This window comes from Rhineura floridana, chromosome 8 (genome assembly GCF_030035675.1).
Source record: "Rhineura floridana isolate rRhiFlo1 chromosome 8, rRhiFlo1.hap2, whole genome shotgun sequence".
In the NCBI taxonomy this organism is placed as follows: Eukaryota; Metazoa; Chordata; class Lepidosauria; order Squamata; family Rhineuridae; genus Rhineura; species Rhineura floridana.
Genome location: NC_084487.1, coordinates 122,927,508 through 122,953,763, shown reverse-complemented (window position 1 = coordinate 122,953,763; position 26,256 = coordinate 122,927,508). Strand labels below are relative to the sequence as shown.

Genomic DNA, 26,256 nt, shown 5'->3' with positions numbered 1-26,256 from the left:
ATTCTGGCATCTAAGGACCAGAGGTTGCCGGTTGTATTGATGCGAACATGGAGGCCCAACCAAAGTCATAGGACCAGACACCTGGTAAAAGAAACATGGTACACTCTGGTTTATTCATTACTTTCTTCTTGCAGTAAGGAAGAAGCTAGCACAACTAAGATTCTTCCAGACTGAAACTTCTCCACTGACTATGTAATAAGCGAACTGGCTCAATGAGATTATAAGTAAATGTGTCCCAGAATAATAACCATTGTGTTCAACAGTATTGAAGTTCTGGTAACAAGCAGTCTAAGTTTGTGATTTACTATTTTCAAAATTAACTATAGGTTATAGCATGCAAGGAGTGAAGAAAACCCACCAGCAGTGGGTTTTCAAACAATTTCTCCTTTATATCCTAATGTAAATTCTACATATTACTGAAAGGAGAAAAAAAATCAGGAATGTATAATGTGCTGCAAACAGTGATACAACATTATTGTGAAATACTATATGATTCCATAGGAAAGGGAAAATGCCAACAACTCTACAATTATGGTAACTATTTTCTGAATATATTTTCATTTACTATTTAAACAATTACATAATGGTGTGGTGGTGGTGGGGTGTATATGGGGTGTGACATGGGGGGCACAGGGACAAAGGGAAACCAAGGCAGGAGGGGACTGAAGAAGGGGGGGCACAACTAACTGCCAACTTCTTAGGAAAAATGTCCATGAAACAGGACTCATTGGCTGTATTTGCATGTAACCCTAAACCATGGTTTGACTATCTGGATGAGCTGAAGTGATCTCAAGTAAAGTGGTAGGCCTGCGCATTCCCCTTCCTTACCACATGGCTGGGAGGAGGAGTTTTGTGCAGCTCACTTTCACTTCCAAAGAATTCTGGCTTATGTCATATGAACCAAAAATCCTGGCTTAAAACAAGTCAACTTCAAACCATGGGTTATGAAACTGGCTTGTTTAACTAATCAAATTCAATAGAATTTGTTTAAAAAGATACACATTTTAATATATAAATTAATCATATACTTTTATCCTTTATTTTTAAAGATTTTAGAAGCTTCTAAAGTAATTTGACTAAGTTCATTGAGAGAGCTTATGGCCGAGCTTAAGGTCTGGTTTTCTGAACCCAAATACAATAGTCTATCCACTACACAATACAGATTCAGCAACACAATGTCTGTAAGACAAGAAAGTAGACACAACCCATCGCATCCTTATGGGGTACAGGGTACCCATAGGAATCCTATTAAACCATATTTCCCTAAGAGCTGCTGTTGTGTTGAGTGCACTACAATACAGCGGGCCATAAATGTTTAAGGGAGGCGCTTCCATGCCTCACATAGATTAATTCAAACTCCTTATGGATATGCTGGATGAGGAGAAGGAAAGGTCACGGATGAGCCACCCAAATAAAAGGACTAAAGATCTGAACCACCAAATATACCCTTCTTTTGCCCCTTCCTCCACAGGCTTACAGCATATGTCAAAACAATTAGTACAGGCATTCTGTCCGTCTGCTTCCTGAACCTTGCTGGATGGGAATCAGATGATTATTATATACTTCCTCTTGGAGACCCTGAAAATGAAATTAACAGCACAATCCTAGCTGTGTCTATTCAAAATACAAGAAATAGATCACTGTTTCCTATCCTATATGTTTTATTGCTGTCTCTTGTGGTGTTTGGCAATTGTTGAGATATTCTCTTCAAGCTGTCCTACATGAAGAAAATTGCCCAACAAGTGCTAAAACATCACATGGGTCAGACATTAACCAGGGATTCCACAATGAAGTTTTTATACACTCACAATAGGACATCCGACTGCCTATGTTCATAAAAGACTTCTTTAGGCTATTTTGAGGGAGTATTTCTTACCTCTGACTGATGGCCAGCTCGGATAAAAGCACAGACAGGATCAAAAGCTCCTGTCCCACAGGCCAGCAGGTGTGTTCTGTTGTATCGGTGCAGGGCACGGATATAATTTGCACACTCTTCCTGGGGAGGTGGTAAGAAACGCAATTAGGTTTGACTTATTGGTAGCTTAAAAACAATTCCACTTTCTATCAAGGTGGCATTTATGTAGACTGAACTTTGAACAGATTGCTTTTATCCAGTTAGAATATGGAGGTGCTTTCCAACTATACATGAAGGCTCCCTTTTCACAGGGAGAAAGAGGTGTCAGTGCTCTGTAGCCTCAGACTCAGAATTTGGAGGGGCCTGTGACAGAAGAGTCAGATAGGAAGGCAGCCTTGTGATGCCGGATGGAGGCAGGGAATAGTATCAGGTGGGTCGGGATCAGGTGGCAGTCCCTGACGGCTAAGGGTGGAACCTAATTGATGTGAGTGCAGAACTAATAGCAAAACATCACATCCCTCTCATTAAGCCAAGAAGAAAAAAGCCTAGGCCTTGTTTCTGTATTCTGACACTAAGATTATATACTACATCTTGGAGACGCTGGGAACGATGGGAACAGCACAATCCTATACTCATTCCTACCCCAAAGTAAGACCGCTTAAGTTAATGGAGTTTACTAGCAGATAAGTGAGTATAAGATCACAGCCTAAAACCGCGAAACATCAGACCAAATTCTGAAGCCTAGCAAATCCTAAACATGACAAGCTGCAGCTGCCAAAATTCCTCTTTCTGACCTCCTATTAAGGGTCTTTCCCTCCTTTGCATATGTATTGTGGCCTGCCAGGTATTTGACTGCCCTTGTTTTGCAAATCCAAGCAGGTTGTAAAACCAAGCCCCAGCTGAGTCACCAATAATGGGCTGTGTTTAGCGTGGCAACTCATAAACTGTCCAGGCCTGCAATAAAAGGTTGTAGTAGTGCTGAGTGACAGGTCATAAGAGAACTTCTATAGTGAATTAGAGACATGTTAAAACATATGTTTGTGCTATTGCTTGGACTGAAGCAAGTTATAAGCAAGGTGCATCAAAATCAGCAAGCTTTGAGTTTGTATATTTTGAAAGAAACTTGGAGTGAGTGCTTATGGAACAATGTAAAAAAAGATTCTGGAACAGATATGAATGAAAAAGCTGAGGAAACTAAAAGGAGGGGTGTTTCGTGTCATTTTTAAGTAGAATTGATTTTATAAAGTAGCAAAAATGACTCCGTACTTAATATTTTTATAGCATATCCTCACCATGGTAACTTGATGACTGATGTTCTTGAAAACTAGAACCTGAAAATTTGAAAAGATTCTTTCACATCTAACAGCATGAAGTTCAGATGGGCTTCAATGCAACATTAAAATAATGGGACAGCTGTTTACATACACCTAGGTGACCCCGTTAGTGTAATCTCTGTGGAATACGCTGTTGCGGCAGCTCTGTGCCAGCTGTATAGAATTCATGCACTCTTCTGTTACATCAGGTATTACAGAACTATCATATATAAGGAGATGGCATGCCCATTTCTTCACTGTTGTACCACCAGCATTGCTAGGTGAATGCAGCCTATCTTGCTGCTAATCCGGTGATAATAGGAAAACACCTGTGCGGCACTCCTATCTCAGATTGCCAGGTGTTGGGTTGTGACCTGCAGTTTCAGTCTCCTTCTCAAGGTCTCCAAGGGAAGGAATAAAATCTCAGGACAAAGAGGCAGACTGAAGACAGGGCCAAGTTATTTTCTACTTTGGCTATGAACTGCATCCCTATGTTTATCAGGATCCACCTTGTTAAAGGAGATGGGTATTTTCCTCCCTGTTTGAATGCCATGTGCAAGGGTGACCTATGTGCATGTGTGTTTTATGAACAGGGGTCCCTAGCCCTGACATTCCCCTCCCCTCAGTAAATAGATAATGAAGGAATTTTGCAGTACATACAGGATATCTTCCTTTGATTGTGCATTCCTCCACTTGCAGGGATGTAGTAGGCCAATGAATCTGTAATAAAAATAAGGAGACATTTAACAATTCATATAAAGGATATATAATTCTCTGCTTATACTAATTTAAACTTTGCTCATCTTTCCTACACAGAGAGCAGCCACTATAGTTGATGGAGCAGACTGAAAGGTGGACATCCTCTCAGAAGAAGAGTAGGAACGTAGATGTTCATTGATACTTTGGGTAAACAACATTTTGGACTGGCTGATACTCAGGGCTGGCCCATTCATTAGGCAAAATGAGGCAACTACCTCAGGTAGGGGGGAGTGAAGAGAGGTGGTGGTGACTCGCCTTGGGTGGTGCCATGTCTTATGCTATGTCGTAAATTCACATTTGATTACCAACTTTTGATTACTTGTCAAAACTGTGCACTGAACATTTGCATGATATAATAATAAAATTCATGAATGTGTGCTTTTATGAACCAGTTAGTCCTGTCCCTGTATGGAAGTCCTACAAAAATTTATGTTCTGATTTGTCTAACCAACAAAACCACTTAGTATACATATAAGAGAACCAGCAAAACTTGAGTACATATCACCATAATCTGGAACAGATTTTCTAGATGCCATCTTTTAAAACAGCTGCTGCCAAATTTTAACTGTACCTGTTTTGCCTCCCAGAATATTCTGGTGTCTAAATATATGTTTTTGAGGTCAAGCAATTAAATTATAAAGTTCTTAAATTCACATGAACATTAGATTTTATGATAAACAGATCTCATATTATTTATTTGATAAAAACTGTCCTAAATATTGAACATAATTTTATGAAAGATTTATTATTACAATGAAATAGTAAAGTACACAACATGAAAAATTTGTCAGAGTTATTCAAACAAAGGCATTTGGAATATGTAATTATACAGCCACAAGAGTGGCTGTATACTGTAGTCAGCATGGATTTTTCGCATTCCGCAATGTTAAATTGAAAACACCCCCATGCCATTCTAATGCTTCCCATAAACTCATTTCAAAGCAAAACTTTACAAAAGTTATAGTGCTGAACTCAGAAGCACTTGCTTAATAACCCTCTAAATTTTCAGAGCAATACACAAAACAGTCAGAGAGAATCAAGAGTTCAAAGTGTAAAAGGAGAGAAAAAACAGAGCCCCTTTTGGACTTTTTTTTGTCAGCGTTCTCATAATCTGTTGAAATTAATTAAAAATTAGCCATGTTCACAGAGTACCTGTAATCTTATTACTTGACCTTGCTCCATACTCTGACCTTCATCTTCTGCAGTTTAAAAAATGCCTGGGTGATTTTTAATTAATTTAATGAATTTTACACTGAAGTCTATTATAACATCGGGCATGCTCAGTCAGTGTTTTAAAAGTTGCTGGGCTTGCCTAATCAGGGCACCACACCACACCAGACCTTTATTTCACTTGAGACAGTCATGGCTTCCCCAAAGAATCCTGGGAAGTGTAGTTTGTGAAGGATGCTGAGAGGAGACTCCTATTCCCCTGACAGAGCTCCAGTGGCCAGAGTGCTTTAACAGTCAGCCACTCTGATTGAAGCTCTGTGAGGGGAACAGGGCATCTCCTAGCAACTCTCTGCACCCTTCACTAACTACACTTTCCAGGATTATTTGAGAGAGGCCATGACTCTCCAAAGTGAAATAAAGGCCTGGTGTGGATGTGGCCAGGGACAGCTTTGGTTTAAATTTGGGTGGGAAGCTATATGTGCCTGCTGTAGAATAAAAAGGTGGTGGAAACACTGAAAAAGAATGCTCCTGTTCACAATGTTTTTCTTTTGGAAAGGAAAGGGGCTTCCCCTCTGCCCAGTGCCCATCCTTCCAATCTCCTCCTCTCTCCCTTCCTCCCTGCCTCTCCTCCAAGTCAATTGCACCTATCCTAAGCATGGTTGCAGACAGCCAGTGTGTTGTAGTGGTTAGAGTGTTAGACTACGACCTGGGAGACCAGGGTTCGAATCTCCACACATGCTCAGAGGCACATGTTACCAAATTCTTCCAGGAAGTGGATTGGACTGTGAAAGACCAACCCAAAATGTGTTTGCATTTGTACAAATTTGTAGGGCAGTACAATATCTCAGAGAGGAGGTCAGGTCTCCTGCTCCCCTGGTGCATTCACTATAGCTGGCCAATTTCCTGCTTTTTGAAATTTGATAGAAATATCTGTTGGCTATAGGTACATTCTTAAACCGTAAGGTTTTTTGCCTATTCGTGAATTGTATTCAAACAAAGGTAATATGTGTTATTCAAACAAAGGCATTTAGAATATGTAAACACTCATCATAACTTTTTTACACATACATTATTATCAGGGTGGAGTGAATGCAAGTGTCACCATAGTTCCTGCTTTTTATCTCTCCATCTACAATCTTTTACATTGTTTTCCACATTTACTATACTCTGTGCAAGCCACATACCTTAAATGAGATTAGCTTCTGCTCATAATGCAAACTGTATGTGCACTGTACAAGTAGTTCACACGTTATTTATTATTTATTTATTTTATTATTTATTATTTATTTTATTACATTTTTAGACCGCCCTATAGCAATAAGCTCCCAGGGCGGTGTACAGCATAATAAAACAGGTTAAAATACAAGTGGATGTAGACACACAATAAAACATAATTAAAAATTTTCAATTTTAAATTCAAATTTTAAAATTTTTAAAATGCCTGGGCGAAGAGGTAGGTCTTTACCTGGCGCCGAAAAGATAACAAAGAAGGCGCCAGGCGTATCTCATCAGGGAAGGCGTTCCATAGTTCGGGGGCCACCACTGAGAAGGCCCTAGCTCTAGTTATCGTTCTCCGTGCCTCCCTATGCATTGGGACACGGAGAAGGGCCTTCGACGTCGAGCGCAGCGACCGGGTAGGTACATAGCGGGAGAGGCGTTCCGCCAGGTATTGCGGTCCGATGCCGTTAAGGGCTTTATCATGTTAAGACATAGTTCAAGCTTTAGAATACCACCTGATGTTTGTTGATTGTAGAGCTTCATAAATAAAGTGTCCACTGGAAAGAGTTAAGCGTAAGCAAAGAATAAAAATGTGTGTTCTCAAATGTCCATTTCTAATTAAGAAAGATGAAGGTGGAAGTTCTGATAATGTGTCGCTTCTCTTTTCCATTTACTAGGTGGTTCTGTTGGTTAGACAAATCAGAACAGATTTTTTTTTATGGAACTTCATTACAGGCACTGGATTAAATGTAGTTGTATTATTTACCTCCCTCTAATTCAGCATTCTGCTTCAATCTAATTTAGACTTCTCCTTCTGGAAACTCACGAACAGGATATGACAGTGATGCCCAGACACCCCCAGTGGCTTGTGTCTCTGATCAATATCAGATACAGCTGGTGTGGGGAACCTTTGGCCCTCTAGAAGTTGCTCAAATACAATTCCCATCAGCCCCAGCAAGCATGGCCAATAGCCAGAGATGATGGAAGTTCAACATCTGGAGGGCCAAATGCCCCACATGCCTAAGATACTCATATAAATGGCTCTGATGGTGTTACACTGTAAAGTTTTGTATGGCTTGGGACCAAGGTAGTTCAAGAACCACTGTAATGTGAACCATGGCCTTTCTTTAGATTCTTCTGCCTGCAGAAGCTAGATACATGGTACCAAAGAACAGCCTTTTCTGCTATTGCAGAAATCTCCAGAATGCCTCCCCAGGGTCCATATGCCTGGTTTGATATTTTATTTTCCTAGGCATTTTAGCTCAGTATTTTGGTTTGCTACATCTGGAAGGCCAAAGTTCCCCACATCTGCTCTATCTGATATTTATCAGATGTCAGTGACAAGCCACGGAGGGCAGGCTGCCTATGACTGTCATATTCTACTTGAGAGCTTTGGTTTGCTATTATTGGCTGTGAGTTTTAGAGTTTCAAAGTATTATGGCTGGATAGTTTTACTTGCTACTCTGCTCTTATTCTATAGGGTTTTTTACAGGGGTATTATATCTTGGCATTTATTATTGTATGTTTATTGTTTTTATGATGTGTAAGCCACTTTAAAAGTTTTTGATGAGGCGGTTGCAATATATCAAATAAATCAATAAACAAACAAACAAACCAGACTCCATATATTTGTCTAATATGCTAACTTATTCTACAAGTGGGATTAAGGGATAGGGAACAGTCAGGCCAGGATATAGCCAACTGACAGTGAAAATCTAAACCACTGTTTCTCCCAGTCTGAGTTTCAAACAGTTTGTTTGAAAAGCAGTATGAAGTTCAAGAACTTGCAAATTCGCGACTTCTCACCAGCAAATTATTGAGCCAACAAAAGGGTATTACCATGGATAAATCCATCTTGCACCCGAAGAAAGTAAGTTGGCCAACATCCTTTTACACATATGCACAGACAGCACATAAATGGATTTATAGCCCTTTCACAATGCATTCCCTCTTCTTGATTGCAAGTGTTTAATTGCTGAATATTTTCCACACAGATAATGTAAGCTATGTTTTCACTGCACATAAAGCCAGAAAGTAATTGATTGTAAATGGTGGCCTTTAGCCCTCCATGTGTGATTTTCCTTGGTTTTATATACTGTTTGAGAATTCCTCATGATGTCTACATCCTTAACTTGGTATTGGGTGCTTGCCAGGATGACAACCTTTTGGCACGCTGGCAATCACTATCGCTCAATGATTTCTCAAGAGCATTTGAGTTGGAATGTCATTATACTAGCACACTTTATTGGCCTTTTTGTGTGTGACTTTTTTGTTCAAACAGAATTATTCAATAACTGCCATGTCCATGAGTCAGTGTCTGAAGCATTTTGTAAATTTCAACATGAGCTATTTTTCTTTATCCACCATATTTATTTCACCTTTAAAACACACAAAGAATGCAAGAAATTTAGGCTTTGAGGGAGAAGCTGAAATGATAGCAGGAAGTAGCTTTAAAACATTTCTTCTGTTGGAATATGCACTGGAGATCAGCGCTTGAAATGCAATCTCATTTCTATAACTACCTCACTCTTTTTTCTTTCTTTTTTTTAAAGGTGAACACAACTGACAGGCATGTGGAGGCTATCCAGTGTATTGCTTGGTATGTCATATGTATGGCTACTTGCCTGCTGGGTATGTGCTCAATGCAATGAAATCCTGACGCTCAGAGGCCAAGATAGCTGACCCAGTGAAGCTGAAAATGGTTGAGAGGTTGGTGGACAAAGCCTTCAAGGATGTAATAGGGGCAATCAGTAGGGACATAGAAAGCTGGGTGTGTGAGGGCATGCAGACTGCATGATGACTTGCCTGCCTGGCGTGAAGGTTGCAGAGGTTGTTTTGCAACCCTCCTCTTGCTGGGAAATGGTTCTTTTAAACAGATCCAGGTAGGGAATGAAATTTAACACCAGCTATGCCCAACATGGTTTATTCATGAGATAACAGAATAACAGAACCACTCAGCACTACAGTTATGTAGCACTAACAGAGCAGCTATATGATACCACCTGAATAAACTATTGGGAGATTCCTATCTCTAGATCTTAACAGTAGCAGCAGGACTTCCCTGGATCATCAATCATGCACTCTCCCTCCTCCCAGCACCGGCACCAGTCATGCCAGGGCCCTTGGGCACTAGCCTGCCCGGGGCCCCAGCACATACATGCCCATCCACGCTCCACCTACCTGTCTCTCCTGTTGTTTGTGGCTGCGCAAGATGGTGGCCAAAGTTTCCCTAAGGGGCTGAAGCCTCCGCCACCATCTTGGTTGATGGCACACATTGTGCTACACATGAGCATCCCTGCCATCAACCAAGATGGCAGCAGGGGCATCAGCACATTAGGGAAACCTCTGCCACCATCTTGGTTAATGGCAGCCCTGCACATGCAGCCGCAAAAGACAGGAAAGACAGGTAGGTGGTGCCAGCAAAAGAGCAGGCAGCTTGCAAGCTCCCTCCCTGAAATCCATGGCAGCTACCCACAGATTGTAGAAGGGGAGCGCTACTCCTCCCCCACCCTATCCAGGGGCCCCTCAGGAGCCCCTGTGGTGCCAGGGGCCCTCAGTCAGGGCCCAAACTAGCTGCCCTTTGATGCCAGCCCTGCCTCCTCCAGTCCTATATCTTAACGTACGTGTGTGGAGTCTCATAAGCAGTGGACTCTTATTCTTTATATACTGTGGGCCATATCACAAAGCTAAGCCCTTCTCCTTAGGTGTAATCTGACATAGACTATCTTTACTTCCCAGGGGCTGGCCTCCTCCCCTATTGGTTTCTTCAAAGAAGTTTGCCCAGCCAATCAAGACAAGCTCTGTGTCAGTCTCATGTGCAGTCAGCTGCCTAGTCATTCATCGGACTGTGGCATGAGTCAGCCTTGCAGCCGAATGGTGCACCAATCATGCCTCACATTTCATTGGTCATATCATTGCCTGTGTCAATCAGAATGAGTCATCCCTGAATGACTGGCAGAGGAAGCTCCTGTGTCTGTGTTGGCTTCCTGGGCACATCCCTTATATGGATCATGCATTTAGATAGCCTGGTAGATAGTGCTAAGTAGGAGTCAGCAGTTGTGGTGCATGTTGGCACCAATGCCATGGGAAATATAATTGTGAGGTCCTGGAAGTGAAATTTAGATTGCTAGGCAAGAGGTTGAAAGCCAGGACCTTCAATTTCATGTGCAGGGCCAGCTAGACTGGCGCAACTGTGTAGTCTCAATGTGTGGATGTGATGGTGGTTTCAGGAGGAGGGCCCTGGCACTCCCCTTCTGCAATTCGCGGCAGGATTGGTACTACAGATCGCAGGTTTCCCTCGGCTGCCATCTTGATTGATGGCAACCCTGCCTGCACAGTGAGTGCAGCCACAAAGAACAGCACAGAAAAAGGTAGGTGAAGTGGGGGAATGGCGGGAGGCTCGGAAGCTCCATCCCTGTGATCTGCAGCAGCAATCCTGCCACGGATTGTGGAAGGGGAGTGCAGGGGCCCCTCAGGGGCACCTGTAGCCCCAGGGGCCCTTAACCAAGGCCCCACCTGGCTGCCCTTTAGAGTTGGCCCTGTTTGCATTGTGTCCACTGTGAAGCACACAATTAACATTTCTGTTTTCCCTCAACCCAATACTCTTCCATGCTTTACAACTGCTTTTATCTTCCTGATACATTAGAGAGAGAAAAAACAACAGTCAGCCAACCTGATTTTTTAAAAAAAGAAATACTCTGTACATGTGCAGTTTCACATTTTAAATTATCTTACAAAACCATATTGGCTACAGGAGTCTGCTTTTGCTGCCCTGATGCTAAACACATTTACCTGGAAATAAACACTGTTGTGTTGTTTGTTGTAGAAAAGGATAATATACATTTTAAAGTGAAAATGATAAAGTAAGCATCTATGATCATGTAAATGTCCTGCTCACCAGCCTTTGACTATAAAAATGTTTAAAAAAATAGGGGGAAGGGTATTGATGCTGGGCCCCCATCACTTCTCTGATCAAACACAGAAAAAAAAAACATAACAAGCACTGTTTGCTTCAGGTGAAGGGAACTATGCCGTCTTTGTTTATAGATGAAACAGCTGTTAATCAATTTAAGATTTGCATGAGGAACTGGAACATAAAACTTGGCTTCTATGAAGTTCCAAGCTATAGAGCTCTTGCCTTTCAAACATGGTCTTTCATTGGTGTGTCCGTGGAATACACTTCAATCAAATTTTGCTAAGCTTTGTGCACACAAAATTCCAGATAGCCAAGCGGTTTATGGATTATGGAAAGGAAGCTAGGAAAAAACTCTGTTTCAGAAATAATGACAGAACAAGTTGTCTGGGCTTACTATTTCCCATCTTTTATTAACACATCTATTTCTCATTTTGACTCATGCCCAGGAGTACCATTTGAGATTTTGAGGAAAGGAGAATGTTGGGGTAAGATTCACAGCAAAATTATAAGTCTTACACTTGGATATATATTAAAGAGCAAATTGGAAAGGAGATCACTCTAATGTAAAAGGATCTGGTGCAGTCACTTTTTATACCTCATAGTAGCCAGAGATTATACCATGCTCCTGAAGAATAAATCTCCTATGCTTTGAAATACAAGGGGAACAGGCTGTACTACCTGCTCTGTCTAAAGGACGTCCCGACTGCACCTTCCCAGCATTGAAGGAATGGGACTAACTTTCCTTGGCCATCACTGTGGAGCCACTTGCTGTAGCATCTGCACAGTGGTGGACAGATACTAATGTTGTACTGTACATCTTCTCCAGAATTTGTATGGCATTTGTATGTTGGGGTGGGGGGTTCTGAACAGACAGATACTGTCTGACACGTATTTCTACGATGGCAAGAATGTATTTATTTATTTATTTAAATAAGAACATAAACCATCAACTCATAACAAAATCACTGCATACAATAAAATTATTAAAACTTCATAAAACCAGGAAATCATAAAATACAGAACAAATGCCCATCACTGAGTCAAATTATTTCTTTCAAAACATTTGGTGAAACAAATACATTTTCAGCAGGTGACAAAACATCAGGTTTGTAGGTGCCTGTCTGATTTCTAAATTGTCCTAAATTACTCTGCTAAAAGCCTTGATTCACATAGAAACTGAATGAATAGGCAGTCCTTCAGGTAACTTGGTCTTGGGCCTTTTAGGGCTTTCTAAGTGTGGTGTAGCGGTTAGAGTGTTGGACCACAACCTGGGAGAACAGGGTTCGAATCCCCACACAGCCATAAAGCTCACTAGGTGACCTTGGGCCAGTCACTGCCTCTCAGCCTCAGAGGAAGGCAATAGTAAACCCCCTCTGAATACCGTTTACCACGAAAATCCTATTCATAGGGTCGCCATTAATCGGAATCGACTTGAAGGCAGTACATTTACATTTTACACTAACAGTAATTTCTTAAACTTGGCTGAGTAATGTACCGGTAGCCAGTGCAGAGCTTTCAGCACCAATATAATATGCTGATGTAGAGTTCTTCCAGGCCACAGCATTCTGCACTAGCTGCAGTTTCCAAACTGACCTCAAGAATAGTTGCACATGGAGCAACAAATCCAGCCTAGAAGTAACCAAAGCCTGTATCGCTATGGCCAAGAAATCTGCACTAGTTGCAATTTCTTTTGCTTTACTGGGATTCAGCTTCATTTCATTGGCCCTCATCCAGCCCATCACTGACTCCAGACATTAGTCCTAAACTTGCATGGCCTCACATTCAGATGTTATAGAGAAGTACAGCACAGTGTCATCAGCATACTTGCACCACATCTCCTAGTGGCCGCTCCCAATGGCTTCAGGTAGATATTAAAAAGCATTGGGGAGAAGATGGTACCCCAAGGGACCCCATAGTGCAAATGCGAGGGAGCCAATAGTCATCCAAAGCCAATCTCTGTGAATGGTCCTGCAACTAGAAACAGAACCACTGAATGTGCAATATGCGGGACTGCCATCAGAATTTTGGTCCCAAGCTGTGGTCTGAAGATACATGAGGTCACTACCTTGCTGAAGGTAAGCACTTCTGGGTCTGGTCAGTGCCTGGATGGAAGACTGTCTGGGAAACACATGTACACTGCCTTGGATACCTTGACTGAAGAAAGATGGGATATAAATGTAAGGTTTTTTTAAAAATCACTGGCCAGGAGCTAGAATGGCAATGGTTAGCATGACTGAGGATTCATTATTTATCCAAATGTCTATGGATAACTGCTGTTGATGGCCCAGGGCAGAAAGAGATGCTACAGAAGAGCCAGTGCGGTGTAGTGGCTAAAGCGTTGGGCAGGGAACTAAGAGACCAGGGTTCAAACCCACACTTAGTCATGATCCTCACTGGGTTACCTTGAGCCAGTCACTGTTTCTCAGCTTAACCTACCTCACAGGGTTGTTGTGAGGAGAAAATCAGGAGAGGGGAACCATGTTGGTATGCTGCCTTGAGCTCCGTGGAAGAAAGGTGGGATATAAATGTAATAATAAAATAAAAGATGGACCTGCAGCCAAAGACAGCACTCTCCTGTTAAGTTTTCCCTCAAACCCCTGTAACATTTAATGAAATGCACTATGTAATGTGACATCATTAAGCCATGAATTTGGCTGTCCCTGCCAGTGACAAGCAATATTATGTAGCATTGATGGGTGGAAAATCTCACAGCCACACAGAGATTTTTACTAGGGAATATCAGAAGAACACTGGAAATGTGAAAACATATCTATTCACCCACACTTTTGTTTAACGGGGAGGTAGAGTTGGGTGGCTGTCCTTGTGGACGTGCTGGTCTTATTAATGCATCGTATCAATGTTTATTGTTTATTTTATTATTTGATTTATATCCCGCCCTTCCTCCTAGTAGGAGTAATGTTGACTCTTTAATTATTATTGGTTGGTTTTATTGTTTTTAATATTTTTATTGTAGCTCTGGGGTTTATTTTTAAGTGAAGAACAGGCCACACTTCTCTTTATTATTAAAGAGATGTATATCCTGTTCTTCATTTAAAAATAAATAAATACTTTATAAATAAAGCTGCTTAAGGCGACAACCCTGTGCCTTAATGCCTACTTCTGCCTTTAAATACCCGCTACAAAAATGCCTCAAGTCTGTATGTTAACACACTGAAAAAACTGTACTGACGGTATATCTAGCTTGGAGAAAAGAATAAGAGATATTAAAATACATATAAATATAACCAAATTGAGCATAAACAAATGCTTTATGCAAATGAAACATATAATCCAAAATCCTGCAAGTCCAGAAACCTCTGTATGTCCTCACAAAAAGTCCTAATCTTGGGGGGGGGGGGAAATGATAGGCATATTCTAGTAGGTAGTTGGTCAGGCAGTGAAGTAAACAAAATCTTTTTTCCCCAGCCTCAATGTGATAGCCCCATGAATCTGCCTGAGCTCCTTGGAGGAAGGGTGGAATAGAAATTTGGTAAGAGAGATGGGGGGAAATTAAATGTACATGCACTTTTTAAAAAAACCACATGCACACACATACAGATACAATCCAAGCAATAATTAAACAATGTATTTTAAATGTGTTTCTTGAACTAAGTGAACTTTGGGGACCAGAGAAAATAGCCATAAAGTATAAGGTCCAGAGAGAGTGACTGACCACCTTTCATTCTTTGCCAATTAAGTTATTTTCAAGTTACTGCCTCATAAAAATCAAGCGTGTTTTACATCCACCCAGTTTTTTATTGCTTGATCCTTGGAGATTCTTAATACATTCCTTGTTGCTGAAATGTCTAAGATATTATTCAGTTGTTTAATGAGAGAAGGAGTTCATCTGTGATGAACATATGTTCTTTTTGTTGCCTAAAAGTGTTTGTTAATCAGACTCATACATCAAGTTGAAGGCCAAAGCTGGCTAAATAAAGGCTCACTTTAGAAATGTGAACAAAGCAGGAATCCAATCCAAAATAATCTTTTTTTCATGGAACACAAGATAAAGAGATTTATGATGTTTGTTAGCCATTGGATTCCTGCATTGAGCAGGGGGTTGGACTCGATGGCCTTATAGGCCCCTTCCAACTCTACCATTCTATGATTCTATGATTGCAGGAATTAAAACATTTCTCTGTTAGTTCTGCTGACTTTAGTTTGCAGAAGTGGAAAAATGGACAGGATTATTTGCCTGCTCTCTTACATTACCATTGTTCACAACATCAGATTATAGGTAATTATATTTCCATTCTTCTGTGTTTAAGAAAAACCTCCAAAGTGACTAACAAATCTTAGCAAAAGCATTACAACGAATATGCAAGCTGGCCCCTGAAGAAAATCTGCCCAAGATTGTAAGTTATTTGGCACAAAATATCTCAAAAAGTCACCTGTATTGAGGTTGCTGCAAACTGAAACACAACTATTCAGAAGGGTTAAACAAGAAATTGGTTAAAAAGAAGATGACCAATCAGTCACTGGAACACAACTCTAACTGGAATCTAATGGGATCTGAGAATGAAGGCAAAATTCAGTCCATGCAAACACTTCCTCTCACATGTTATAGAACATCTGCAATGCATCTTCTCATGGGACCCAGCAGTATCAAAATCCATTTTGCTTTTTCTTGTTATTCCCCAAGAAGGTGATTCCTTGCAAAGGATTATCATGTGCTACAGGTTTCAGGTCTCTTGGGGAGCCTGTGCCATGTATTGCTCATTCCTAATGCAACTTTTGTGCACAGAGGATGATTCAGGAGAAAAATAAAAAAAGAAGAGAAATAAAAATGGAAAATAATTGAAGTATGGAAAGGGCTTGAATAAGGAATGCAATACCTGTACCGATGTCAGGTAAGAGCTGCTGCTGCCCCACCCTATCAATGCTGTATCTGCTTCTAGTGTGGGTCACTTCTATATTTATAAATAAAGCAAATGTTTAAACAGACACCATAAGACTCCAGGTCTGTGTCTACATTTTTTTTTCCTTACCCATGTCTCTGAATATCTTTTCCATAGTTTTTTGACAAATGCATATTATTTGTTTGGCTGTCCTGCGCTGAAGCCTTCATGCAAAACAATGAGCTATCCAACAGGCAGAAAGTTGAAGCAATAGTTATGAATCTAAAGAATCTGTTGAAATTAAATAAAATTCTTCCAGGAAGCAGGCACTGAATATTCCATGTGACATCTCACATTATACAGACTTGCTAGCTGAAAAACAAATTACTTTCTAAATGCCTTTACATCCTCTTGCAATCCAGGATCTGTAAGCTATCAGTGGACATAATCAGATGGAAATAATATCTTGCCTTACATGAAATCTTCCGTATCCTTGTGCCACTGTCCTATGGGGGTCCTCTAATGTTACATCTTATAGAGATTGGGTTCCTATTGAAATAAATGTGTAACTGCACCCCCTTAAACTTGCCTGTTTCCTTGAAATAGTATACCATGGTGACCATGTACTGGTGCTTCTTTAAAAATGCTGTATATATTTTAAAATAAAATTGATGCAATTGAAAATGGCCAGTTGTTAGATGTCAAATCAAATCAAATAAATAAATAAATAAAAATTAAATATAAAGTCTTTGTAAATGGCTGAAAGGTTTTCTGTCAAGAAGTGAAATATAGATTTGGTTAAATAAATTTTGTTAAACAATGTGGATAGGGATGCTAGAGAAAATGAAATTGAAAGAGGAAATTGCCACAATTTGCATGTTTTCCCAAGGTCAGGAACAGAAATCAGGCAAGCTAATATGAGTGATATTTGCTATAGTTTTTTTAGTCCGCAAATGTTACGTGAATAATTGCATTATTTTAAACACTGTTTTGACATTTGCCTTCCATTGTAATTAATTATATAATTAAATTATGTAATTAATTACGTTAGTTTCAGCCATCGCTTATAGAGAGACAAATAACATAATTTTTACTGTAAACTGAAGTGTAGCAAAACGGAAACAGTGCTGATTGCGTTTGACACAGGACAAGCAGGAGTGTAGTTGTCCAGGGTCTCAGGGGAACTTAGACCCCTTACTTTTTTTGGGAGGCAGATCCCAGCAGAATCCCTATGTCTCCAGTGTCCTATGAGCCAATCAGCATGAAAGGAGAGTGTGTTAGTCAGTGAGAAGAGTCTTCTAACTTGTTTTCTTGTCGTTTCCTGCAGACTGGAGCCAATCAGAATGAAAGGAGTTCTATTAATTCCTAAATGTCAGTCAAGTGATGAAGTAATAGAGAAGCAGAAAGCAGTATTTAAGCCTGGCCAGATTATTATATAATCTTAGAAGACTGTGTAATCTTAGAACGGGGTGTGGCTCTGACTATCATGAAGGGACCCTGCACTTCTGAATTTGCCGCTACTCTATGGAGGACAGGACAGAAATTGTTCCCTGGTTAAACTCCTAAATATGAGCAGGGCTATGTCATTTCTATATTGGCATCTGCACACAGTTTGGTACAGGAGAACCTAGCTGGTGCCACATCATGGGCTACTCTGTAGGAGGGGTCATGGCCCAAGCCAATCCCCATCTCCAGTACAAAACAACCATTAAGTTGGAACAATATCAACCAGGTAGCAACTTTAGCTACTGGGACAGGCCAATGCAGAGGCAAAAGACTGCACAAACTATGAAAAACTCTATATGCTTAATGTAAATCAAAGAAGCAAATGAGACAAAAATACAAGAACATATATATTTCAATTACATTGGTTCTGTATTACATTCAAGGTAAAGTCTAAGAACATGATCTACAGGGAACTTGACCCGCACAAAGCCCCATTAAAATGGACATTTTGGAATGAGCTTGCTCAAATGATCCTCCTAGTGGATTGTGCCCTCTGTATTCCATTTCTAAACATTTGATAATCCAGTCTTTTTCTCTCTACAAAAACCCTAAAACAACCCCCCCACACACACACACATTTTTATGAAAAATTTCTTGCCATTATTGTAGAGTATATGTAAGTAGTTACTATACCTCTCTGTAATTCTCACTGACTCGGTCTAAGCTGAGAGAATATACCAGGTTCTTTCCTCCCACAAAGAGTCGATCTTGATACTCATCCAGAAGCATTACATGAAGACCAAGGTATCCAGATGGGCTATGAAAGACTGATGTTCTGTTCAAATCCCAGAGCTCTGAAATACAATCAGAGTGTGTATTATAGATGCTGAAGAGCCTCATATTTTCCTGGGAAATTAGGTAAATAGTTCTGGGATGTTTAGATCTTCCCAAGCTTTTAACTGTGTGGAACACCTAGGGTTCATTTTCAAAATTCTTCAAGTAAGGCTGGGTGTAGAGCTTTTCAATGTAACCCTTTAGCTCAATATATCACAGACTCACACATAAAAGAGACACTTCCTTTTTTATTATTTCAAAAGAGAGAAATATGCCTTTAGAAAAAGTACAAAAAAGGTAAGATTAAATTAATGGGAAGTTCTCTCTCATCCCTCTACTTGCCAGAACTATATACTTATTTAGTCCTGACATATATGGGTCTAACAAGGTTAAACAGGAATAGATAGATTTTGCACACAAAGGTATGCTACCACTTCAGACCTAGGGAATACAGATCCTTAGATTATGTATTCCATGTTTAATTCTTCACCAATACCAACAAAAACGTCATAATAAATTTGTTAGCCTTTAAGGTACTACAAGCCACGGTTACCTCTCTGGAAAATATAACCATTGATGAGACTTCTTTGGTCACTGTTTTTAATATGCACTGTAGTCTGATTGTTACGTCTTGAACCTGTCAATTCCACGTTGGCAAGGATTAAAAACCAAAGCCATTGATTTAGCTCTTTTGCAGAAACAAATTACAGCCTTGGAAGATTACCCAAATAATTTCTACTTCAGAACCATTGCCATGAAGGACTACTAGAGCTTCTGGTCTTTAGACCTGTAGACTCAAGTGTCTGAGCCTGAAGACATGGAGCAGTGTCTGCTGGAGCAATAATTAGAGCCTGGAAGCAATTATAATTTCAAAGATAGAGATCTCACTTTTCTCCTAACTAGTGGATAGTGTAATTACGTAGTTTAGTCACTAGGTACCTCTGAACTTTAGCTATATCTGGGTGAAGTCAAGAGTCTTCTGTTACTGATCTTTCTTATGTAAGAGAAAGAATAAAATTATTGCTTCCTGACTGGTGTGTCCTCTAAGCCTTCCATAAAAATGATATATGCCCCAGCTCAACTTGAAATGAGTTTGGTTTTCCAGTCCAGTCTTCCTCTCTCAGGCAAACCTACATCACCTAGAGGTGACAGGAGGCAATAGCTGGAGATATGAGGGGCTTGCTGGAAATAGGAGAGGCCTTGTCAACTTTGTCCTTAAGGTCTGGATGTTCTGGAATATACCCAAGAGTGTTCAAAAGCCTTAAGTTTTCCTCTCCAGTGAATGCTTCATGCCACTGGTTCCAGGGGGAAACTGACAAGGAAGACTGATGGCAGCAAGATCACCAAACACTTATGAGCAAGGCCTATAGTAGTTAGCCCTTTGTTCATAATGGGCTAAATTTTTCCAAACTGGGCAAGTTCATATTCCAAACCCTACATTTCTGAAATTCACCTCCAGCACAATTTGTGACTGATTTCCATTATTTTATTTGTTTGGGATCTCCTTCCCAGTCACTTTCCCCACAAGAAAAAGAAATACTGGAAGGACGTGCTAGAATGGGGTTGGCTTTACATTTTAGAATGGGTGATAAGGCTGAAGATGGGTCCCCTTCCTTCCCTGAGATTTCTCTTCCTGAGGACTTAGTTCTTTCCCCAAAAATATTCAGAAGGAAGCTAAATCTTTAAACCAGGTCGAGGGTTAAGACATGGAAATCCTGCACCCCTGGAACCAGAAAAAGAATGCAAGGACGTCAGTTCTCTCAGTGTCTCATTCTTCCAGGCCTAAATTCAGTTCTCCACAGTTCTGTAGCAATTTGTGCATTTTTTTAAAAAAAATTCTCATGAAAATTCTTCAACGTTTTAAAGCACATTTCTTATAACAAACACATTTTTGCATGCAGGTTTGACTAATGTACACCTTTTTGCAAGCAACCTCTAATATAATGCATTGTTAAAAGTTATTTTCATAAATATGTTCATTTTTATGTACACTTTCCCCTAATATATGCATTTCTGTAAACATAAACACTATTTGGAGAACTGCAACTCAAAATCCCGATTTTCCGAAGGATGGATGTGTTTCGATTCTCATATTGTTTTGGAAAGTGTGAATGAGATAGACTCGGCTTTAATCTAATTTCTCCCCTATCTCCAGACCAGACTAAATATTCTCAATGTTCAGAATGAAGAATCCTTAGTACATTTTTGTGGAATCTTTAGTACACTTTCATTTTTCAATAACACCTATTCTTCTGAAACAAAAAGATAACATGGACAATACTTTGCTGTAAAAGTAAAACAGATTTTACACTGAAACTCATGAGGGCCAAACACACTTTTTTCAGTTTGCCTCTATGCGTATTGAAGCACAAGTAAGTCACTCTTAGGTTGCATCCCACCTATACATTTAAAGCATTAACAGTCATAGCTCTCTCCCCCCCATAATCCTGTGAAGTGCAGTTTCTTAGGAGATCCCTATTCCCCTCACAGAACTACAGTTCCCAGAGTTCCCTGGGAAGAGGGACTGATCATTAATCACTCTGAAAATTGTAGCTCTGTGAGAGAAAAGAGGTCTCCTAACAGCACTGTTAACAAATTACAGTTCACCAGATTTTTTTTGGAAAAGGCATGGCTGTTAAAGTGGTATCATCGTGTTTAAAATGTATTTATTTATTTATTTGATTTATATCCCACCCTTCCTCCCAGCAGGAGCCCAGGGCAGCAAACAAAAGCACCAAAAACACTAAACATAATAAAAACAGACTTTAAAATACATTAAAACCTCTTTAAAAATGTTTTTTTTAAAAAAAAAAAGCTGTCAAGACTTTTTTTAAAAAAAGGTTAAGAACATTGGGGGGGGGTTAAAAAACATTTAAAAAACATATTAAAAAGCAATTCCAACACAGGCGCAGACTGGGATAAGGTCTCAACTTAAAAGGCTTGTTGAAAGAGGAAGGTCTTCAACAGGCTTCGAAAAGATAACAGAGATGGTGCCTGTCTAATATTTAAGGGTGCAGATGTATGGTGCAGATGTAGCCTTCACTCCATGGGCTGAGTCTCAAGAAAGTGTGCAATTGATTGCATCTTTCATTTTAAGTCTGGGAAGCTATATAAAACAGTGTGATGAAAATTAGCACTAAAATTAAAAAAAGCCCTCTTAGAGTAGTTAATCACATGATCCCAAATTCTCTCAAACGGTTATTTATCAATGGAAGACATCTCAAATGTTATCCATTGTCAACTTAGTAGATAGTTTTTAAAAATCAATTACAAATGATATTCCAGTCAGAGCTCTGAAGACATTTCTGACAAAGATGCTTTCCAGATGTGGGACACTGATGACTGGGATTCTGAACCTGTCAAATATGCAAGGAACCCCTTTCATGATTTCTTTTGTGGAGTGACTATCCAGGTTACCGTATGTCCCAACCAATAATATCCTAAATTGAATAATGTAATAAACTACAAAGTTCATGTAATATGAGCAGACCATCTAAATGGCATCTAATGTCTTCAACTATCAATTTAGTAAAGAACGGTCAAATGGATTTCCTGCAGTTCTTAAACCTTGGAATATTTGTCAGGATGTTGGCAAGCTACCGAGAAATTTAATTTGCCTAGATTTTTGGTACCTGCTGAAGAAATGAATGCAAAAACTTTCTCAATCTGTTCTTTTTACGCCCACCAGTCAGGTGGGTGTAAAAGCAGCAAGGCAATCCATTATAGATATAGATAGATATAGATACAGATTAGATATATAATAAAGAAACGTAAGGTTTATTACTACAGAGAGGTAAAGTTATACAAGTTAAAGCAGCCATGCAGCCTGGGAGCCATTACTAACTAAGAATAAAGACAAGAAGAGAATGGAGGAAGGGGAGGAGTAAAGCCTGCAAAAACACCAAACACTTTACAGGATAAATCAGCAAAGGGAAGAATAGATTGCCTTTCTGTCTACTGACTTTCTGTCTCCCCCTACTGATTCAGATCACATGTAACAAGCATTGGTGCTTTACTCCCAACACCCTTTCTCAACATGTGTGCAAGTCCACAAGATTCATCTTCTCTCGCAATGTTAGAAGTGATTTCTGGGAAATGGATGAGTGAGGTTATCTACAATCATTCCCCTGTTGGCCAATACTCCGACTCAGTAAGACCTTTTTCATGCATGTCTCTCAATAGGTGGCATTTCACAACAATGTGCTTGCTACATGCGCTGATCCTTTCAGTCTTTTTGCAGCTTTGGTTGTCTTCCAGTATCTGTATGGGCCTTGGTTCATCTATTCCTAGCCATTTCAGTTCCTGGCATGCTTGGGCAGCTGACACGTACTCTGCTTGAACAGATGAAAATATGAGGCTGCCACTTCATTCTGCTACTTATCTGCCCAGCTAGCTGATCCACCTCCATACAAGTTTCCACTAGTGAATTTGCAATCTGCTGTGTCTCTGGCCCAGTCTGCATCTGTGTAAACTACTGGGACTGTTGGTGGCCTGTTACATTAGTTTCACGTTTACCGCCCCCTTTAAATATCCGGCCACCCTCTTTATAGCTGTCCAATCTCTCCCCCTTGTTGAGTTGGTCCTTCTACACGGTATCCCTACTGCTGTGGCTATATCTGGTCTTGCTGTGGTTGCTAGGTACATCAACTTTCCTATAGCTGTCCTGTATCTGTTATTCTGTGGAATGGACTTACTGTTCTCATCCCCCTTTAAATAATTTGTATCCATGGATGTGGCCACTGGATTAGTCCTAGGTTCACTAGCGTTTCATAGATATTTTGTTTCTGGCTGAGGAGACAGCTTCCATCTTTCTCTCTTTCTATTTGGATCCTGAGGTAGTGGGTGATGTCTCCCAGTTGTTTCACCTCTGCCTCTCAATTCACAATTTCCTCATGGCCTGTTTCATCTTTATAACTCAAAAGCAGATCATCAACTAGGGTTGCTAGGTCAGAAGCATCCCAAACCCTGAGATTTCAGGGGTGGGCCTTAGTGATGTCATGGGTTGGGCCCTGGTGATGTCATTAAGCATGATACATTAAGCATTAACCACAGTTGTTTGGAGCATACCACTAAAAAAATTCTCTGATTGGGAATTAAGATAGAAATCTTAGCTAAGTATGGGTGTTTCCAGGTCCAGCTGAAGTGACAGGATCGTTGCTTCTCACCTGCTTAGAGAGTCTGGGTAATGAACATTTAATTTAGCCTACTTGCTTCTGGCAAGAAGGGCTTAACTGCCCTCAGGTCAGGCCAGTCACCAGAAGGCCATTGTAGGAAGAAAGTCTAGTGTCGAGATGTAGGATTGGAGAATTCAGGAGAAAAAATTGATGCCCCTGGAGGCTGCAATTCTAAACACACTTACTAAGGGACTAAACCCCATAGAACTCAACAGGACAACTTCTGAGTATATATTGTTAGGATTGTGCTGTTGGTAAGGCTTGACTAGGGTCCTCTGCAATGATATCCACATCAGAGCACAGTTGGCAACCCCCTGCCTTGCTTGTTTGTTTGTTTTTTGATTCTGTTATATCTATTGTATTTATATATTGTGCTTGTTTTATTTCTGATGTACACCGCCCAGAGAGCCTTTTAGGCTTAGGGCGGTATATAAATTAAATAAAATAAATAAAATAAATAATAAATAAATGTCCTGCCTGCCTTTTAACATGGCTGCTCCAAACTTCTTTACAGACTTGACCCTTCACTGCAGAGAGAGGTTTGAGAAATGAGTAAGAGTTAAGAAGATTCTCTCATCTTTTCTGCCTACTCTGTGGGCTGCTATAAACTCATTTTGACAGCCAACCAAATTCCAGCAAGTAATAATTGACAGAGAGAAAACATACATGGTTTGGTCTACCTTCACAGGCAGTAGACTGGGAACAACAGCAATTAAAGCCACTCTTCCCAGTATGTGAGTTCTTTTTTGCCACTATTGTGCAAGAAACAAACCATCATGCAAATAGCCAGGTGCATCGTAGGTGGGTTTAAGGGGGTTGAGCTGACCACATAGAACCACTGTTGTTGCTTCTATGGATGTAAAGGAGTAAGGTCAGAGGTAAATGAAATGCAAATGGACAAAAAAAAAACAAAAAAACAAGTCAGTGATAATTTCATAAATGAAATACCATACCAACCACAAGAGTCCTATGAGTAAGACAGAAAACTCAATATCCCACAACCAGTCAGGGTTCATAACCAAAACTAAAAAAATCCTGGCAGTAAGTCACCCAAGGTCACAGAAATTCCCATGCAGTACAACCTGACCTGGGGGTTGCAGTCAGGGCCAGTGCCACACGTGATTGGGCCCTTGGGCACCACCTGCCCCAGGCCCATGGTGCCTACAACAGAGGGGTACCATGACCACCCCAAGGAAGAAGGGTACGCTTAAAATATAGAGGAAATAATGATTTGTAAATAATAATTTACAACCATAGTGTGAAATCAGATACATATCAAGACATAGTATGAAGAAATATTTATATAAGCATGAAAGTCAAAGATGTTTATTATTTACACAACCTGTAAAGATATTTATAGTGCAATCCTATGCATGTTTACTCATAAGAAAGTCCCAATGTATTCAATGGGGTTTACTCAGACAATAACCACTACACCACACTGGCTCTCAGGAAGCATGCACAAGACTGCAATTCAGTGATAAGGAACTTCACTCACCCAACCCAAAATTCAGAATCATGCCACTTTAAGCTATTTTGCAACTGTTTATACTTGTTTATGGTTATTGGATTTTAAATGGCTTTATTTCTCACAGGGTTGATGGAAATATTCCATATACACACATACTGGAGATGTAAAAATACATACATTCCATATAATAGTTTATTGTCAAAACCCATTGGCCATTGCAGAACATTTTTTTAAGTATTAGTTTCCTCCCAAATAAAAGCAGTGACAACTAAGTAAGCCCTGCCCAATTTCTCAAAAAGAAAAATGATCTGAGGGGGAGAGAAAAATTTACAACACAATCCTTTTCTATGTTTGCTCAATAATCCCATTGATTTTCAGCACAATCCTAACCATGCCTACTCAAAAGTAAGTCCTACTGAATTCAGTGGGGTTAATTCCCAAGTATGTGGTATTAGCATTGCAGCTTTACTCCCAGAAAAGCTTCATATTGGGGCTAACATTTTCTTTTATATTTTTTGAACCAGACCATCTAGAAACTTAATTGTTTAAAAAATGAAAGTTAAGAGACCAGAGATTAAGAGAGACCCAGAGAGGACCCCAAGAAACCAGAGTCTTTGGACTAAACCCAAAGACCTGGCAACCCTATCAACATAAATTAGCATCTAAACCTATCTGCCATTTCTTGCATAGAGACAGGGATCAGATTGATCCTGCTTGAAGCCTTCTCTGGTGAGCATCTGATTCAGTTTCTCATACCATGGTCTTGCTGCTTATTTTAGTCCATATATACTTTTATGAAATTTGCACGCAATGGTTTATCTCCTGATCTTTCAAATCTAGGAGGATGTCCGAAGTAGATTTCCTCCTTCATTTCTCCATGTAAGTAGGCAATCTTTCCATCTAAGTGTTCAACATGTATTTTTCTTGATCCTGCCACATCAGTTGATTTTTCTCTTATCCGCTTTTTTCATGGTCCAACTTTCACATCCATACATAGAGATCGGAAATACTATGGTCTGAATGATCCTGACTTTAATGTTCAGTGATACAACTTTGCATTTAAGGACCTTTTCTAGTTCTCTCATAGCTGCCCTCCCCAGTCCTAGCCGCCTTCTGATTTCTTGGCTATGGTCTCCATTTTGGTTAATGACTGTGGCGAGGTATTGATAATCCTTGACAAGTTGAATGTCCTCATTGTCAACTTTAAAGTTACATAAATCTTCTGTTGTCATTACTTTAGTCTTCTTGACGTTCAGCTGCAGT

General features: G+C 40.0%; 1 protein-coding gene across 3 annotated transcripts in view; it reads right to left on the bottom strand.

Moving 5' to 3' along the window:
* SEMA3E (semaphorin 3E) overlaps nt 1–26,256 on the bottom strand; it is a 264,507-nt gene that overhangs the window by 91,682 nt on the left and 146,569 nt on the right. For all 3 annotated transcript variants that reach the window (XM_061582315.1, XM_061582316.1, XM_061582317.1), the window contains 3 exons: nt 18,208–18,368; nt 3,829–3,888; nt 1,877–1,996 (listed from right to left, as the gene is read on the bottom strand). In XM_061582315.1, coding sequence (XP_061438299.1) covers nt 1,877–1,996; nt 3,829–3,888; nt 18,208–18,368 — 341 coding nt within the window. The remainder of the gene's footprint in view (nt 1–1,876; nt 1,997–3,828; nt 3,889–18,207; nt 18,369–26,256) is intronic.